The sequence below is a fragment of the Myxine glutinosa genome, chromosome 9, assembly GCF_964187855.1.
Source record: "Myxine glutinosa chromosome 9, kmMyxGlut1.1, whole genome shotgun sequence".
Lineage (NCBI taxonomy): Eukaryota > Metazoa > Chordata > Myxini > Myxiniformes > Myxinidae > Myxine > Myxine glutinosa.
This window is the reverse complement of record NC_136269.1, coordinates 24,707,181-24,725,065: the sequence shown is the minus strand read 5'-3', so window position 1 is coordinate 24,725,065 and position 17,885 is coordinate 24,707,181. Positions and strand designations below refer to the sequence as shown.

The following is a 17,885-nucleotide window of genomic DNA, read 5'->3' as shown; positions in this document are numbered from 1 at the left end:
TACATACATTTATATAGCTCTATGAAGTGTAGGTTGCATTTGATGATGTAATAATGTTAATAGTGAACTGCATCATGTTTTACTAGTGGTGTGTGGTTGTGCATTTAGTGGAGTAAAGTTTCTCGTGATTACTGATTTCATCGCGAACCGAATGAGCGAGGAAGGATTGATCATGAAACTTTCCTGCGAATATGGGAAGAACTCTAAGAAAGTTTGTAATGCATGAAATGACCTTATGAGAAGCATGGAGGAGGGCCAACTTTTTACTATTCTCAATCATCTGTTGTATCACCCAATAAGACCAAAAACAACGTGTCAAATCGCAAATACTATTATGAAAATAATGATGATGACAATTTGGAGCAGATAGGAGTAAAGCATCCTTCATTATTTGATTGAGTCTTTTTATCCATTGATATGTTTCAGATTTTTGTTAAAACTTCTTGATTTAAAGGTGAATCAAAAAACATTCTCCTATAACATGTTAACGGCCCACCACACATGGTCCTGTCTTGTGCTTATTTCACACTAAGCACGGCATTCCCAGTTGTTGACATTAATCAGCAAAATTTCCTCCAGATGATTATATCCTATTTTTCCAAAAACTGAGAGGTACCTTTAAAATGTGTGTGATGTTGTGCCGGCAATTACTATATATCTATACTAGCAGAAGTACCCGGCATTGCCGGGCGGGGGAGGGGAGGAGAGGGGGAAGGGGAGGGGAGGGGAACGGGGGGAAGGGGAGGGGAGGGGAACGGGGGGAAGGGGAGGGGAAGGGAACGGGGGGGAGGGGAGGAGAGGGGGGGAGGGGAGAAGAGGGGGGGAGGGGAGAAGAGGGGGGAGGGGGAGGGGAGGAGCGGGTGGGAGGGGGGAGGCGGAGGGGGGAGGGGGAAGGGAGGGGGAAGGGGAAGGGGTAGGGGGGAAAGGAAGGGGTAGGGGGGAAAGGAAGGGGTAGGGGGGAAAGGAAGGGGTATGGGGGAAAGGGAGGGGGAGGGGAGGGGAGGGGAGGGGAAAGAGGAGGGGGGAAGGGTAGGGGGAGGGGGGAGGGGAAGGGGGAGGGGGGAAAGGGAGGGGGAGGGGGAAGGAGGGGGAGGAGGGAAGGGGAGGGGAGGGATATAGATGGTTACTGGCAATTGATCACATCCACAAATGATGTAATCCACACAATTTATGTACTTTACATAACGTTAATAGGAATACATGGCCGTGTAGATGGGAAATACAGTTTGTTTGAAATAAATCACAAATATCAGATGAAAGTGAAAAAAAACCTATGTGGTGTGAATGGCAATGATCCTCGCTGAAATGTGAAAAAACTGAATTACGTGCGAACGCATAACTGTGAGATTATGGCGGCAAAGTTGGAACAGCACGTGATCGCTCTGAGTGAATCAGCGCGCTGCTCTGCCACCGGCTGAGATTCCGTGTATAATGTTCCTCGCTGAAATGCGCTGAGGTAAATATGAATAAAAAATTCGATATATTTTCACTTTTACGTTTTGGCTAACTCGCTCGCGAACCTGACGAAGATCCTGAGCGAGGATCGCTACGCTACGCTACGTTATGCTAACGCTACGTTCGCTACATTATGGCTAAAAATATGGATCTAAAGATGAAAGAACAAAAAACCTATGTGGTGTGAATGGCAATGTTCCTCGCTGAAATGTGAAAAAACTGAATTACGTGCGAACGCATAACTGTGAGATTATGGCGGCAAAGTTGGAACATCACGTGATCGCTCTGAGCGAATCAGCGCGCTGCTCTGCCACCGCTCAGATTCCTTGTATAATGTTCCTCGCTGAAATGCGCTGAGGTAAATATGAATAAAAAATATGGATCTCGTCAAATATTTTTAGGTCGGCCATGTTCTTCTCAGGCTCAATGGCCATGTCTGTGCCAAATATCAAGTCCGTGAGCCTTTCCGTTTCGGAGTCTATCGGTAACATTACACACACACACACACACACACACACACACACACACACAAACTGTGTTTTATATATTGTATATGGATACAATTATATGAGGAGCTCAGGACTACCAAAGATGCTTCTGGAGATTACAAGACACGCTGATATAAGAACGCAGCTGCGTTGCTGAGAAAGAGCACTGCATTTTGTTAGATCTTAATGAAAATAATGAGAAAGGAAGTGGGAGCATTACCAGGGCAGGAGGTTTTGAAGCAGGGTTTGTTCTCACGGCCATTGCCGGGGCAGTCTTTTCCATTCAGCTGTGGTACTGGTGAATTGCACAGACGGATACGTGTGCTCATTCCATTCCCACATGAGACAGAGCAGGACGACCATGGTGACCAGTGGCTCCATCCTCCATCCTGCTTGACTGTAAAGACACGTAATATCCTCGGTAAAGACACATAGTAGAGAGAGAAGGGGGAGAAAAACACTGAAATCAGCAAGTAAGAGCATTGGGTTAGGAAAGGTTCATGGGGTAATAAAGATCATGGGTCAGGATGGGGGATGACACGAGGTAGTGGAGCAATGCTTGCTTGAAGTCATAGAGGGAGGTGGGAAAGATTGGCCTCTGGAAGGCAGTTCCATGGACAGGAGAAACAGGAACAGAGGAGTTGAGATGGTGCATTCAGCCTAGATTTTTGGAAGGTTAATCAGGAAGGGGTTTCTGGAAGAACACGTGCATCCTGGAATCGCTGGAGAGGGTGGAAGGACTGATGGAGCAGAGGCAGCAATGCTTGAGAAGAGGTGGTTAAAAAAAAAAACCAGAGGCCACCGATGTGTTTGCGATGTGAGAGAAACAGGCCTTTTGATTCAGCCTTGTCGCAGGAGATTCCAACAATTTTGGGAGCTTTAGATGCTACAGAATCCAGGAGAGACAGATGTGATGCACAATCATCTCCTGAACTATGGTTAGAACTTTACCCTGTACCAAGTGCAAGTCTTTGTGTGCTGGTACCTGGCCAAATTCCAAATTCTTATCTTGACAATACCCAGAGAGGTGGACTCCACTGAGTGGCGGTGCTTACTGAAACGTCATTGGTACAAATGTCACATCCAAAGTGTGTATTGTCAAAATAGAAACAAATGGAACTAGAATGGCACTCGATAGATCGCATACCTCCACAAGTGTGAGCAGTTTACGTTTTGTATCCCACTGATATCCCACTGAAGAGGGTCAGAAAGCAGTATTCAGGATTGCAAAGCAGATAGCGAAAGAGAGGTGTGATGTGATGGGGGTGAGTTGCTTGAAGGATGAAGTGGGCCAAATCGTTGTTGACCCAGATGGAATTAAAGGAAGATGGAAAAGATATATGGAAACGCTGTTGAATACAGAGAATGAATGGGATGGCAACATAGAGAGTAACCCTGTTTTAGGACCGGCAGAGAAGATAACTGAGAAGGAAGTTGAGGAAGCGATAAAAGCAATGAAGGGTAGAAAAGCGGGAGGGCCGACGGGAGTTGTGGGAGATATGTTGAAGGCAGCAGGAAGTTGGGGTGTGAAGAGAATGACAGAGATCTGTAATCTGGTGGTGAAAGAAGGCCGCATTCCAGTGGATTGGGAACTGAGTACCCTCGTCCCTCTATACAAGGGGAAAGGTGACCCTCTGGAGTGTGGCTCGTACCGAGCGATAAAGTTATTGGAGCATGGAATGAAGGTATTGGAAAGGGTGTTGGAGAGGAGGATAAGGAAGAAAGTGAAGATCGACGAAATGCAGTTTGGATTCATGCCAGGAAGAGGAACGACAGACGCGCTTTTCATTGTGAGGCAGTTGCAGGAGAAGTACATGGAGAAGAGGAAGAAGTTGTTTCTTGGGTTTGTTGATCTGGAGAAAGCATTCGATAGGGTACCACGCAAAGTATTGACATGGGCATTGAGGAAGTTAGGAGTGGAGGAATGGTTGATCAGAGTAGTGATGGCAATGTACAAAAGAGCGCGCACAGCTGTAAGGACGAAGGACGGGAACAGTGGTGAGTTTGAGGTGAAGGTGGGAGTGCATCAGGGGTCGGTACTAAGTCCATTACTATTTGTAGCTGTGATGGAGGTGCTGGCTCAGAACGTAAAGGAGGGTTTACCGTGGGAGTTGTTGTATGCAGATGATCTGGTGTTGATTGCGGAAAGTATGGATGGACTGAAGGAAAAGATGACCACGTGGAAGGAATGTATGGAGACAAAAGGTCTGAAGGTGAATATCGGAAAGACGAAGGTGATGGCAAGTGGTAAAGCATGTGGTGAGGTGGAAAGAACTGGGAAGTGGCCCTGTGCTGTGTGTAGGAAGGGTGTCGGAGTGAACTCCATTCAATGTACAATGTGCGCTGAGTGGGTTCATCAAAAATGTAGTGGTCTGAGAGGGTCATTAACCAGTGTGGCAGCTACATTCAAATGTAAGGTGTGCACAGAGGGAGCTGCAGATGGAGGAAATGTTGAGTTGGATCTTGGAGATGGCGTGAAGCTGGAAGGTGTGAAAACATTTTGCTACCTCGGAGACATGCTGAATGGAGAAGGTGGATCAGACTCGGCAACGGTTGCTCGAGTGAGATGTGCATGGAAGAAGTTTCGGGAACTGGGTGGCGTGCTGATGATGAGGGGAGTGTCGTTGAAGCTGAAGGGAAAGGTGTATGCTGCATGTGTGAGAAGTGTTATGATTTATGGGAGCGAGACATGGGTAATAAACGTAGAGCAGCAACGAAGGTTGGAAAGGGTGGAAATGCGAATGGTTCGGTGGATGTGTGGAGTATCGTTGAGAGAGAGGAAGACAAATGATGAATTGCGAAAGATGATGGGAATAGAGCCTGTGATTGATGCTGTGAAGAGGAACAGGTTGAGATGGTTTGGTCATGTGTTGAGGAAGGATGAAAGTGACTGGTTGAGAAGAGTGATGGAAATGAATGTAGAAGGAAGCAGAGGACGGGGAAGACCGAAAAAGACTTGGCTAAAGATGGTGGAAGAAGAAATGCGGGCAAGGGGGTTAACAAGGAGAGATGCAGAAAATAGGGCAAAATGGAGAAGATTGTCATGGGGACCGCAAGGCTAACCCCCGCTCTAGCAGGGAAAATGGCCTTTAAAATGCATGTTGTTGTATCCCACTGATAGGCCGGATCTGCATCTGTATCTGAACCAAAATCGAATCGGCTTGTTCTTGTCACCTAACCAACTTACCCACCTGGTTTTGTCATAATCTGTCCACAACTTTTTGAAATATCGTGCTATATATCGTTTTTGCCCGAACATCTTGTTAATGAAGATTCAGTTTAAAAATATTTTTTTAATTCTCAGATCAGGATCCGGATCAGGATCTTCACCAAAATCGAATCAATTCGTCTTTGTCACATACCCAACCTGTCCACCAAATTCCGTCCAAAACCATCGACAACTTTTTGAGACATTCCAAGGGGGTGAAAACATAATCTCCGTCCAACTTCAGTGACGTCACAGCTGGTCACTTTGTTTGAGGAATAAAAACTTTTTAAATTCATATTCCTTTGGAACGTTATTTCATCACTGAACTTAACAGCTACACAAAGATTCATGGCAAACTTCTCTGCAGCTGCCTGTTTTGTTGCCATGGAGATTATGGCAAATGTAAGCTAAGTATACTCTCCAGTTCCATATGAATCCCCAGAGTTCAGACAATTCAAATTTTATAGCCTAATCTTGTTCACAATGAAGATGTGGACATGTGTGCAACTAACTGCAGAAGTTCAAAGTGTCTAAAAGAAAGAAAGAAAAAAAACACATGGGTATAGGTGGATCTCCATTCCACTTTTGAGATATTCCATGGCAACATATGAATGTGTTTGAGAAAGAATGCCTCCAATACGTCATTGGAACTCAACTTCCTTATATGGTCAATACAAAATACCTGAATGTGTTTCCAACTAGCAAATTTATAACAGTTATCAAATGTGGGAATTTATTGAATCCAGAGGCTAAGGCTCATGGAGGAACATGTCCATAAACACCATATAGTATAAAGATATTATCAGAAAGCATATAACACTGTTCAAACAAGAAAAAAGAGCAATCAGAGATTGCAAACCCTCACCAGGATGTATTTTCCGTGTTTTTTAAGGCTTTTGTGTTCAAACAAATATGGCGGCCGAACACGTGACCGATGACGTAATCATTATTTTTTTCCCAAACGAATTTATTCCTATATTATGCTCATGAAATTTCATCTTAATCGGATGAAGTTTTTTACTTGTCGAATTATGACGTCATAATGGAGGCACCTATGACATCATCATTAACATATTTTATTCCCCATGGAGAGTTCTTTACAATGAGCCATGTCTCAATTTTTTCTATTCAGTGCTTTCGGAGATATAGAGGTGCAATTTTTTTCGGTTTTTCCAAGATGGCGGCCGAACCACGTAACCGATGACGTCATCATTACTTTTTTTCTCCACCAGTTTATGTCGACATGGCGCTCAAGAAATTTCATCTTGATAGGATGAAGTTTGTACTTGTCGAATTATGACGTCATAATGGAGGCACCTATGACATCATCATTAACATATTTTATTCCCCATGGAGAGTTCTTTACAATGATTTATGTCTCAATTTTTTCTATTCAGCACTTTCCGAAATATAGAGGTGCAAAGTTTTTCGATTTTTCAAAGATGGCGGCCGAACCACGTGACCTATGACGTCATAATTATCATGAAAAATTCTACAGGTGGAGTTGCACCTATGGTGAAAATTTCCTGTCAGTCGGACCAACGGTTGCAGAGAAAATCATATTTATTCTGTGCAGACAAACAAACAAACAGACAAACGGACAAACGGACAAACAGACTCAAATGCAATACCATCTCCTCTGGCGAGGGTAACAAAGAAGTTCAAAGAAGTTCAACGAAAATGAGGAACTCACTTTGTGTGTTGCATTCCTGCAAAATGCATTTGCGGGTTTGGACATATGGTCCGCCACATGCACTGCTGGTTCGATCACAGGACCGGCCGCGTTGCTGGGAGCCAAATCCACATGATGCGGTACACTCGGTCCACTCAGACCAAGGGGACCATCCATCCTCTCGACTGCTGGCTGCAGGCACACACACACACACACACACACACACACACACACACACACACACACACACACACACACACACAGTACAGGCGTAATCAATCAAGATTAGACAGAGCTCAAAAATGCAATGCTATAATTCCACAAAAAACATACCGATCAAGACAAATTAACAACACACAAGATGACAAGAAGACAATGTTCCTCCTGTAGGTAAAATGCCAAGGGAACCAATAGTTCAAAAGCATTAAGCACAAAGCAGCAAACAAGGTCCATATGGCCGCTGGCAGGTGGAATGTCATGGCTTGCTTGGAATGAGGATTCCTGTGCAGTGACAGCAAAAAGTGCTTTCCCAAAAGTTCAACACTTTGAAATCAGTGGAAATATGTGCAGAGAGTATGTTTTAAGTTTGATATCATTCAAGAAGCACGCGAGCTTCCCCCGATTTTGGGAATTTTGACATTTTTCCAGACTCTGCATTTTTTTTTGATCAACCCGCACTCTTAATCTCGTGACACCTGGAGGACACGGATGGATTTGGGTTTTCGACTTAGGAGAATCCTCACTGGAAAATGGAATTCCTTACCGGAACATTTTGGGCAACACTCTCCTTCCAGAACAGTGGCGTTCATGCAAGCCACTGGTGGGCAAAATTCTTGGTTGCACAAAGTTTTGGAATCCTGCAACAAAATTGTTCACAAAAACGTAAGTCGCTTCAACATTTGCACACTGACGTTAAACACGTCGTGGAACATTGGCTCAAGTTATTTAGAAGAAACTTTTGTTTACTAAATTAATTTAAGGCCTGTGAATCAAATCTATGGCCAAGGTCAATTCTGAATGGCTGCCAGTGCTCTGTAAGGGGCCAGGTGATGCCCAGCCACCATCGCAGGCCATTGGAAAATGCTCGCAGTATGATATTAATACAAACTGGAAGATCCCAAGAAAACATGAAGTCATCGAATAACAGTTTGCACAATGCGAGATCGAAAGGCCTCTTCGCACATCCGGCCCATGTCCCCCTGTTTCCAAGTTATGATTATGTAACGGAAAAATAACAGTGTGGTTTGCTCAGCCATAGGCGGGCGGTTCGGCCTCTCGCTCCAAGCGTGGATGTACGTTTAGCTTTATGGAATACTAGCTAGCATGCAAATCACATTCCAGGAAAGCTCGGAACAGCGTGCCATGGAGAAGGCTTTAAACGCGTTCCCCTTTCACTAAAAATGTATTGCGCAATAAGAAACAAACCAAAGAGTTTCTATTCAAGTCCCAAAACAGTTCAAGGTTTATCTTTAGGTTCGATTCTGGTGGAGTGACATAGCCACAGTATAGGCATTTCCATCAGATATATCCATGGATTCCATGCAATGACAATACGTCAAGATCCCATTACACATTGCACGGGCAGTTAAGAAGTAAACGAGGCTATTCTGGGCTTGGAGGCCATCCTGTCAGACTATTCTAGGCTTGTAGGCCATCCTGTCGGCCCAATGTTGTTATTAACCTCAATGTTATTGCCCATAGTTCCTCCACAGAGGAACGGCTTCATAATTATTACAAGAGAGGTTAACCGTGGTTGCATGAACTTGCTCAAAGGGGCACACCTCACAGACGCAAGAGAGGCAGCCATCCACCGTCCATTCAGCATGATTCTCGTACACCCGTCCATCGTGCCAGCACTTGCTTTCTTTGGGCTTTTCCAGGCGGTTACGCAGAATCTCATTCTCTTTCTCCTGCCAGGAAACATCCATGAACTGAGCCTGGCTCCGGCACAAGCATTGGCGGAAATAAATTGCTGTTTAATATTGTTTTGATTCGGGAGTCTGCTCAAACAGCAGGATTGTTGTCAGAATTCCCTGTTTTTAAACATTCTCACACAGATTCTGCCTCTGCATTAAAGGGGAACAGCCTCTGCATTAAAGGGGCACAGCCTCTGAATTAAAGGGGCACAGCCTCTGCATTAAAGGGGAACAGCCTCTGCATTAAAGGGGAACAGCCTCTGCATTAAAGGGGAACAGCCTCTGCATTAAAGGGGAACAGCCTCTGCATTAAAGGGGAACAGCCTCTGCATTAAAGGGGAACAGCCTCTGCATTAAAGGGGCACAGCCTCTGCATTAAAGGGGAACAGCCTCTGCATTAAAGGGGAACTACAAGCCTAGATGGCCTACAAGCCTAGAATAGCCCCCAGCCTCTGCATTAAAGGGGAACAGCCTCTGCATTAAATGGGAACAGCCTCTGCATTAAATGGGAACAGCCTCTGCATTAAAGGGGAACAGCCTCTGCATTAAAGGGGAACAGCCTCTGCATTAAAGGGGAACAGCCTCTGCATTAAAGGGGAACAGCCTCTGCATTAAAGGGGAACAGCCTCTGCATTAAAAGGGAACAGCCTCTGCATTAAAAGGGAACAGCCTCTGCATTAAAAGGGAACAGCCTCTGCATTAAAAGGGAACAGCCTCTGCATTAAAAGGGAACAGCCTCTGCATTAAAGGGGCACAGCCTCTGCATTACAGGGGCACAGCCTCTGCATTAAAGGGGCACAGCCTCTGCATTAAAGGGGAACAGCCTCTGCATTAAAGGGGAACAGCCTCTGCATTAAAGGGGAACAGCCTCTGCATTAAAGGGGAACAGCCTCTGCATTAAAGGGGAACTACAAGCCTAGATGGCCTACAAGCCTAGAATAGCCCCCAGCCTCTGCATTAAAGGGGAACAGCCTCTGCATTAAAGGGGAACAGCCTCTGCATTAAAGGGGAACAGCCTCTGCATTAAAGGGGAACAGCCTCTGCATTAAAGGGGAACAGCCTCTGCATTAAAGGGGAACAGCCTCTGCATTAAAAGGGAACAGCCTCTGCATTAAAAGGGAACAGCCTCTGCATTAAAAGGGAACAGCCTCTGCATTAAAAGGGAACAGCCTCTGCATTAAAGGGGCACAGCCTCTGCATTAAAGGGGCACAGCCTCTGCATTAAAGGGGCACAGCCTCTGCATTAAAGGGGAACAGCCTCTGCATTAAAGGGGCAGAGCCTCTGCATTAAAGGGGCACAGCCTCTGCATTAAAGGGGCACAGCCTCTGCATTAAAGGGGGACAACCTCTACATTAAAAGGGCACAGCCTCTGCATTAAAGGGGCACAGCCTCTGCATTAAAGGGGCACAACCTCTGCATTAAAGGGGCACAGCCTCTGCATTAAAGGGGCACAGCCTCTGCATTAAAGGAGAACAGCCTCTGCATTAAAGGGGAACAGCCTCTGCATTAAAGAATTACTCTGCAATCAGACATTCATTGGAGATGGACAGCAAAGAATGGCATACCATGTGCTCAATGTCTTTCATCAGGTTGCTGACGATCAGGTTGAAGCCTTGGAATTCGGTATACATGTTCGAGAAATCTCTGCAGGAGTATTCACAGTAGCCGTTGTCCAACCTCTGGTTCATCTTCTGGGCCACGTAATTATCGACCAGGCCTGAGCTTAATCCGGACATTCTTGCATCGTTAGGTTGAACTGTAAATGGAAGATCACACCACAGCAACATCATCATTATGAGCCGAACCGCACTCTTAATACAGAGCATCAGTGTTGCCGAAACATTGTCTTGGCAAAGGATATGATGGGTTGTTTGCCATTGCCTTCCCAGCAGCAGCCAGTCAAGGCAGGAATTTGACCCTGTGGGATCTTTACCGTCCACCAACTACTGCTGATGGAGCGCATGTCCAGTTTAACGTCCAATCCAAGGGACGGCACACACATTGATGCCTCGGCCTGCCTGCAGAACATCAGGGAGGTAGTTTATAGCTGGAACCAAGATTCTAAATCCAAGCTAAGCAGCTCAGAGCTCAGTTTGCATACCTCTTGTCGAGTCTATCCTGCCAGGCCCCTAGCAATATTATACTACAGTTTATGGGGGTTTTTTCCATCATTTCTGAAATACATGGAGAACGTATGATTTTGCTTCGGCCTAAAATAATAACATTCAAGCAAAGTTAAGGAAATTAAGTAATTTGTGACTTGAGTGGTACAAATCATTGGCCGTGCACAATGACGTCTAGAAACGCTGATCCTCAGCAACAGGTAATTGTTTTATCTATCACGTCCCCATGCTCTCTCCAAGCCTGGTGTTGGCTTAGCGGTTAGGGTGCCGGCTTGGAATCCTGGGTTCGAATCCCGGTCGATCGACGAATTAACACCAGGGGGATTGACTCAGCCTGTCATCCTTCCGAGGTCGAGCAAATTGAGTACCAGTTCACTGGTAATTCCCTGTGTGTCGCAAGAGGCGACTAACAGGGCTGGTGGCAGGAAGGGCATCCAGCTGCAAAACATTGCTTCAAAAAGGGGACCAAAGGAAAAAGGGGGGAAAAAGGAAAAGGAAAAAACGGAAAAAAGGCCAACCCCTGCTCTGCGGGGAAAAATGGCCTATAAAGGTGGTTCTTTTTGTCCCTTACTCTCTCCCTTCAGCTTTTCATATCGAAAAGCTTTCAGGCGACGACCGATCAGCATGCCTAATTTTAACGATGTTAGGGCAACCAAAGTTATTGCAGGCGTTTTTTTAAACGAAGAATCATTACCTACCTCTCGAGCTTCGAACTGGGCCGGTGAGAACGAAGGAATGCGCAATAGAGTTGCCCTTTCTTGCAAAGGTCAAACGCGCTCATGTTCTAACTGGTGAAGCTTTACCGCTTTAAGATTGGGAGCTATTCCATAGATTCACATCTTTCCCAATTTCCATGACCTTATTACATGCTCCAGACATCAAAGAAGAAACTTTTTACAAGTGTGATTCTTCATCGGTTTTAAATCTTGAAGGGAATATGAAATGTTAATAATGTTAAAATGCTTTCATCCTGCTCTCCATATGCTGAGTCCTTGGGATACAGTCACGACAAAGGCCAGGACTGCCACTGGCCACCTGGCCTGGAGAAAGGCCAGGACTGCCACTTGGGATACAGTCAAGGTGAAACAAAAATGGGTTCCACAGGTGCTAATTGAACCCACGACAAACACATTTGAGATTGTAGAAGATTACTCACTCGCGATTGATTCTGGACAGGCCTTGTTTTGAAGAAGCACCTCCAACGGCATTCCAAAAACAAAGCGCAGGTTCTGCAGCGATCCCTGTAAGACATATTTCAGGATTATCAAGATGGAAATCCATCAGCAAGACATGTTTAACAAAGACAAGCGCAAAACATTGGATATGTCACTCAAAGTAAAAGACACCTTGAAATTGTGCTTGGGGTTGCTGCCTCTTGCCACGAAGAGATTGCTGTCGGAGATGCTGAGCTTCTTGTAAAAGGGTACTTCTAAGAGGACACTGCTGATGAATCGACAGTTCACATACAGCTTGGCCTGCTCTGTGCTGACGTACAGCAAGAATGAGCGCCATTTCCCCTTTGCCAGATCGACGTCGAAGAATGACACCTTGCCAGGAACACCGTCCAGGGAGTAATGCACTTCCAACTTGTTACCTGGACCGTCTGAAACGATTTCGAACTGACACTCGGAGCCGTCTCGCCTCTCCAAGGCAAATAGAGCACCGGTGGTAAGCGGGAATTGCCGCAAAGTCGCCTCGAAGATGAAGCCTCGCTCACGGTGCATCGTCTCGAGAAGGTCCCGCAAGCTTTCACCTGAGGTCACGGGCAGACGCTCCGGGTGGATCACCTTGAATGCGGGGCTGTCCCTGTCGGGGCCCCTGACCAGCCGAATGCCGGGTCTTCTCCCACGCAGTCTCATGATCTCATAGAGGTCGAAGACAATGCCCTCATCTTCCACCCCATCTGTGAATGGACACGTGCATGTCGGCTGACAACTCTCTTTTTAACGCACATAATATGCATTGGTCTCTTGCCATCCAAACGCATGTGTGCCTTTGGCGGAGATTCAGGCAGAAAATAAAAGGATGTGGCTGTTTAATCACAGAAAAGAGTGGTGTGAAGGAGCAAAAACAGAGGCGTTGTCGGTTACTGTGAGGGCAGCAAATATCAGAAATTCTTTTCTCAAACTATGAGGCTCAGGGTCCATTCTTTTCCTTTAATCTCCCAGAGTCCAATAACCTGTTCATTATTGCTCTTGAGCTCATGAGCCAGAACAAGGCACAAGCAATCTAATAATGTGGTAAACTCAGAATGATGGGTTTTTTATTTAGCAATTAAAATTATGCACAAGGATACACAAGGAACTTTGATGCAGGAGAAGGCCATGTGGCCCATCATGCCTGTGTTATATCAACACCACATCACTTCAAACAGTGACAGCAGCATCACGGCATCGTCCAGGTCGGATAACTTAATCATCTTCATAGAACTCCCGACCGCTAAATATAATGGTGATGCCTCCTGGTTATGTTTGGTGGGGCAGAAGACCATGTGACAGATTGTGCAGCAATAGCTGGAATCCAACTCGATCTGGTGTCGTCACCAATTAAATTTCGGGGTGCATAATTAACCAATATATATATACATACATATATACCATTTATATAAGTGGGAAAATTACATACCCAGACGAGGAATCGAACCCAGGGGTCCTCTGGAAAACTGTACCAGTGCTCTGCCATCTGAGCTATCTGGGCGACCCTGACCAATCATCCAATTTTCTCACACATATGATTGCCACTCTCTTTCCATCAATGCTTCCGGGGCACTTGCTGCCAACCATAGGAGCACCAACAGCCTGAACACGAGGGGATCTGCCTCCAATGGGGGGACAAGTCCATGTCCTCTATTATAAACTCCACTAGATTCCTGATCTTTTCCCACGTATATCAATTTAATTGAATCCTGTTCATTTTATATATATATGTATATATATATATATATATATACATATATATATATATATATATATATATATATATATATATACATATATATATACATACATATATATATATATATATATATATACATACATATATATATATATACATAAATTACATATATACCTATATAACATATATGCAAATATAACATATAACATATATGCACATATAACATAATATATACACATAGATAACATATACACATATATGCATATATAACATATAACATATATACATTTATACCATGCATACATATATAACATAAACACATATACAACATATATGCACATATAACATATAACATATATACTATACATACATATATTACATATACAGTATATATATATACATATACATACATATACATATACATACATATACATTACATATATACATATACATATACATATCCATACATATACATATGCATATACATATACATATATACATGTGCATGCACATGTACATGTACATATACATATACATATACATGTACACGTACATGTACATATACATATACATATACATAAACATATGCACAATTTCATTATTACTTTTTTGGGGGTGAGGAAGAAACAAAAACCAAAGGTACACTCACATTTTGACAAAACTCTCTTCCAGACATCACAATCACCCATCCATACCTAAGCTACCTACCAGTCCTACCAACATACATGTACACCTCAATCTCCAATATTATTCATAAAGTGTTATATCGTTATCATCTTGCTGTCTGAATCTTGTTCTTGCATCTTGCAATGTTGCATCTTGTTGCTATCATCTTGCTGCTTGCTGTCTTGCTGTCTTGCTGTCTGATCTGGTATATACATATATCGAATGAAGTACCGTTTCACATCTACTGAAAGTTGAGAGTATATTTAAACGCAGAAAACTCATCTTGTTCTCTAGTTGTGACGTCTTGAAATAGGTATAGTCACCCCATGACGAGTATCCGGCATAAAAAGGTGTGTATCTGTTGAGTACCTAGCATACTTGTGGCGTGTACCTCGCATACCTGTTGTGCGTAGACAGCTGCAGAAGTTTGACATCAAAGCCACGACCACCAGGATCCGTAAACCCCTCCAGATCATAACGCTGTCCACACGGATGGTGCACACTTGAAGTGCTGGAAAAAAAGATAAACACTCTGTCCGGTATTTGTCCTCTTTGGAGTTCAAATTGAGCCATGTTTATACACATGTGCTTTTATACTCTTGTGTATTATCATGAGACGTGCCATCGGATGACGTCATGGGTTCCAAAAGATCACAGCACGATCACAAAGGCAAATGCAGGAACCGAAAAGCAGTTCTCAAAGAACTTTGTTGGCACAAAGTTTAAAAGGCATGAAATATTATGGAAAAAACACTCGGATGAATCCTCTGCACATGCTGCTTGAAACATATTCAATTATTATTCAACTGTTTGAACACATTCATAAATAAAATTAAATAACTTTAAAATAGCCAGCACCACAATACTGTATATCCAGGTGAATACTACATGTCATACCTGCAATATTCTGACTTACCTTTGAGTATCGCTCTGTGTCGATATTAAAACTTTCAACGAGAGTTGTGAAGTTGAAGATGCTCCGAGTCTGTATTGTAGCAGCTGCTTCTTTTCCTCGAAGAAGATTCCCCGATTCCCTGAGTCAGAGGGTTTTCAAGGTGCTCCCTGTTTGAGCATCCACACCGTGCCGAGCAAACCAAGACCTCGGAATGATGACGAGTCCAAGGAGCTGCATTCGTTTTTATAGGGGTGGTGCATTCCGCCCGGGCTTTGTATCAATCAGGGAGGCTAAGGACGGCAGGGGACGGTTATTCACTTGCCTGGAATTAAGTGGGCGTTGCGCTGCTCGGCCCGAGAGCCAAGAAGTCGTCCTGGATCGTCCCGCCTATCGTGCTGCGGGAGCTAAGTGGAAACGCTCACCCGGACCGTGATCTGGAGAAACATGGACCTTTCGAGGTCGATCAATGCTCAATATCATGCCTGGGATATCGGACTACACCCATAGCCATTCTCATTGGAGGACATGGATTCTTAGCCATGCTCAACATCATATACGTATTAAGGTCACCATATACCAAGTTAAACAATTCATCGAATCCATTGCAATAATTGATCTGATTAAATGATTCATTGAGAATCAAAAAATTTTCCAAAAATAATCTGATGACAAGGATTTGGAGCAGCACTACCTTTTCAAATGTATCATTCTAATGGGCATCCCAAGTTGCCCTGAGAGTGGTGAGTCTGAACCGCAAAGTGTGAACTGGAGCCATATGGAGATCAAACAAGGTGAGGATGATCATAAATGATACAGCTGGGTTTTATCTACGGAGGCGAGCGAAGTTTCCAGAAGTTTCGAATATCAAATCCTTGATACTGATGAGTTCAGCAGAATTTTAGGTTTTAAACCCAGAACCTCTGAAATGCCAGATCAGTACCCTCACCACGAGGTCACTCTACAGATTACCAAACTATTCTGACTGTTAATAAATGGCAATTTAATCAAATATTATGTAAAAAACGAAAATACATATCACATCTTGAATTGAAATGTAATTTTGATATACCATCGTCATACTAAAATACGCAATTTGCTGTCTGTCTGTCTATCTGTCTGGCCGCAATACATTCGGTCGTTACTTATATAATCTAAACCAGACTTGACAGGAGGACGAACGGTTACACGATGGAAGTTGTAGTGACTTAATTTGCCCCCCTCCCCAATGGAGTTTTCCATCTTGGGTGAAATCAATGTTATGGTGAATATCTGTGTTAAGATAACTAATGATGGCATTTTTCCAAGACCGCTTCGAATGACAAAAGTAACAAGAAAGAGCAATCAGAGAATGCAAACCCCCACCAGGATGTGTTTTCAGTGGTTTTTAAGGCTTTTGTGTTAAAAACAAATATGGCGGCCGAACCACGTGACCGATGACGTCATCATTATTATTTTTTCTCCACCAATTTATCCCTTGATGGTGCTCAAGAAATTTCATCTTTATCAGATGAAATTTTGTACTTGTCGAATTATGACGTCATAATGGAGGCACCTATGACATCATCATTAGCATATTTTATTCCCCATGGAGAGTTCTTTACAATGAGCCATGTCTCAATTTTTTCCATGCAGCGCTTTCGGAGATATAGAGGTGCAAAGTTTTTCGGTTATTCCAAGATGGCGGCCGAACCACGTGACCTATGACATCATAAAAATTTCCTCCACTAATTTATCCCTAGATGACACTCAAGAAATTTCATCTTGATCGGATGAAGTTTTGTACTTGTCAAATTATGATGTCATAATGGAGGCACCTATGACATCATCATTAACATATTTTACTCCCCATGGAGAGTTCTTTGCAATGAGCCATGTCTCAATTTTTTCTATGCAGCGCTTTCGGGGAAATAGAGGGGGGGTTTTTTTTTGGGGGGGGGGGGGGGTTGTATACAAGATTGAGGCTCCTGTAAGAGCTAAAAGTGCAACGTTTTTCGGTTTTTCCAAGATGGCGCCCATACCATGTGACCTATGACGTCCTAGTTATCATGAAAAAATATACAGGTGGAGTTGCACCTATGCTGGAAATTTCCTGTCAATCGGACCAACGGTTGCCGAGAAAATCATATTTATTCTGTGTGGACAAACAGACAAACAAGAAGATGTCATGCGGAGCACGATACTTGAAAAATACGCCCCCCCCCCCCCCCAAAGTTTTCCATTGATACAGCAAATTGTCCATTTCATGAAGATTAAAATTTACAATCTTTATCAAAGCTAGGGTCAACAGGATGAAAAGTGACGATTTTTCAGATGAAAAATGATGATTTTGGAAGGTTGACCTTGAGTTGACCTTTGACCTTTTGACCTCAAAAATAGTTAGTTTCCCTATTTAGTGACTCAATGTGCAAATGCTGTTCAATTTTCAAGTCAATCGGATGAAAATTGAGGATATTAAAAATTTGGCCTATGTTGACCTTTTGGCCTGTGTTGACCTCAAAAATATATGGTGGTTGAATTCAGTGACCATATATATAAATCCTCTTAGAAGTTCAAGTCAATCAAATGA

General features: G+C 43.7%; 1 protein-coding gene across 1 annotated transcript in view; it reads right to left on the bottom strand.

The window, feature by feature from the left end:
• Positions 1–15,535, bottom strand: part of LOC137435543 (thrombospondin-1) — a 69,648-nt gene extending 54,113 nt beyond the window's left edge. Inside the window, exons 1-9 of the mRNA XM_068129432.2 lie at positions 15,341–15,535; positions 14,825–14,935; positions 12,210–12,766; positions 12,020–12,104; positions 10,306–10,496; positions 8,605–8,733; positions 7,587–7,680; positions 6,845–7,015; positions 2,164–2,340 (exon numbers count right to left, since the gene is read on the bottom strand). Coding sequence (XP_067985533.2) covers positions 2,164–2,340; positions 6,845–7,015; positions 7,587–7,680; positions 8,605–8,733; positions 10,306–10,496; positions 12,020–12,104; positions 12,210–12,766; positions 14,825–14,900 — 1,480 coding nt within the window. The 5' untranslated portion in view covers positions 14,901–14,935; positions 15,341–15,535. The remainder of the gene's footprint in view (positions 1–2,163; positions 2,341–6,844; positions 7,016–7,586; positions 7,681–8,604; positions 8,734–10,305; positions 10,497–12,019; positions 12,105–12,209; positions 12,767–14,824; positions 14,936–15,340) is intronic.
• Positions 15,536–17,885: the final 2,350 nt, after the last annotated feature.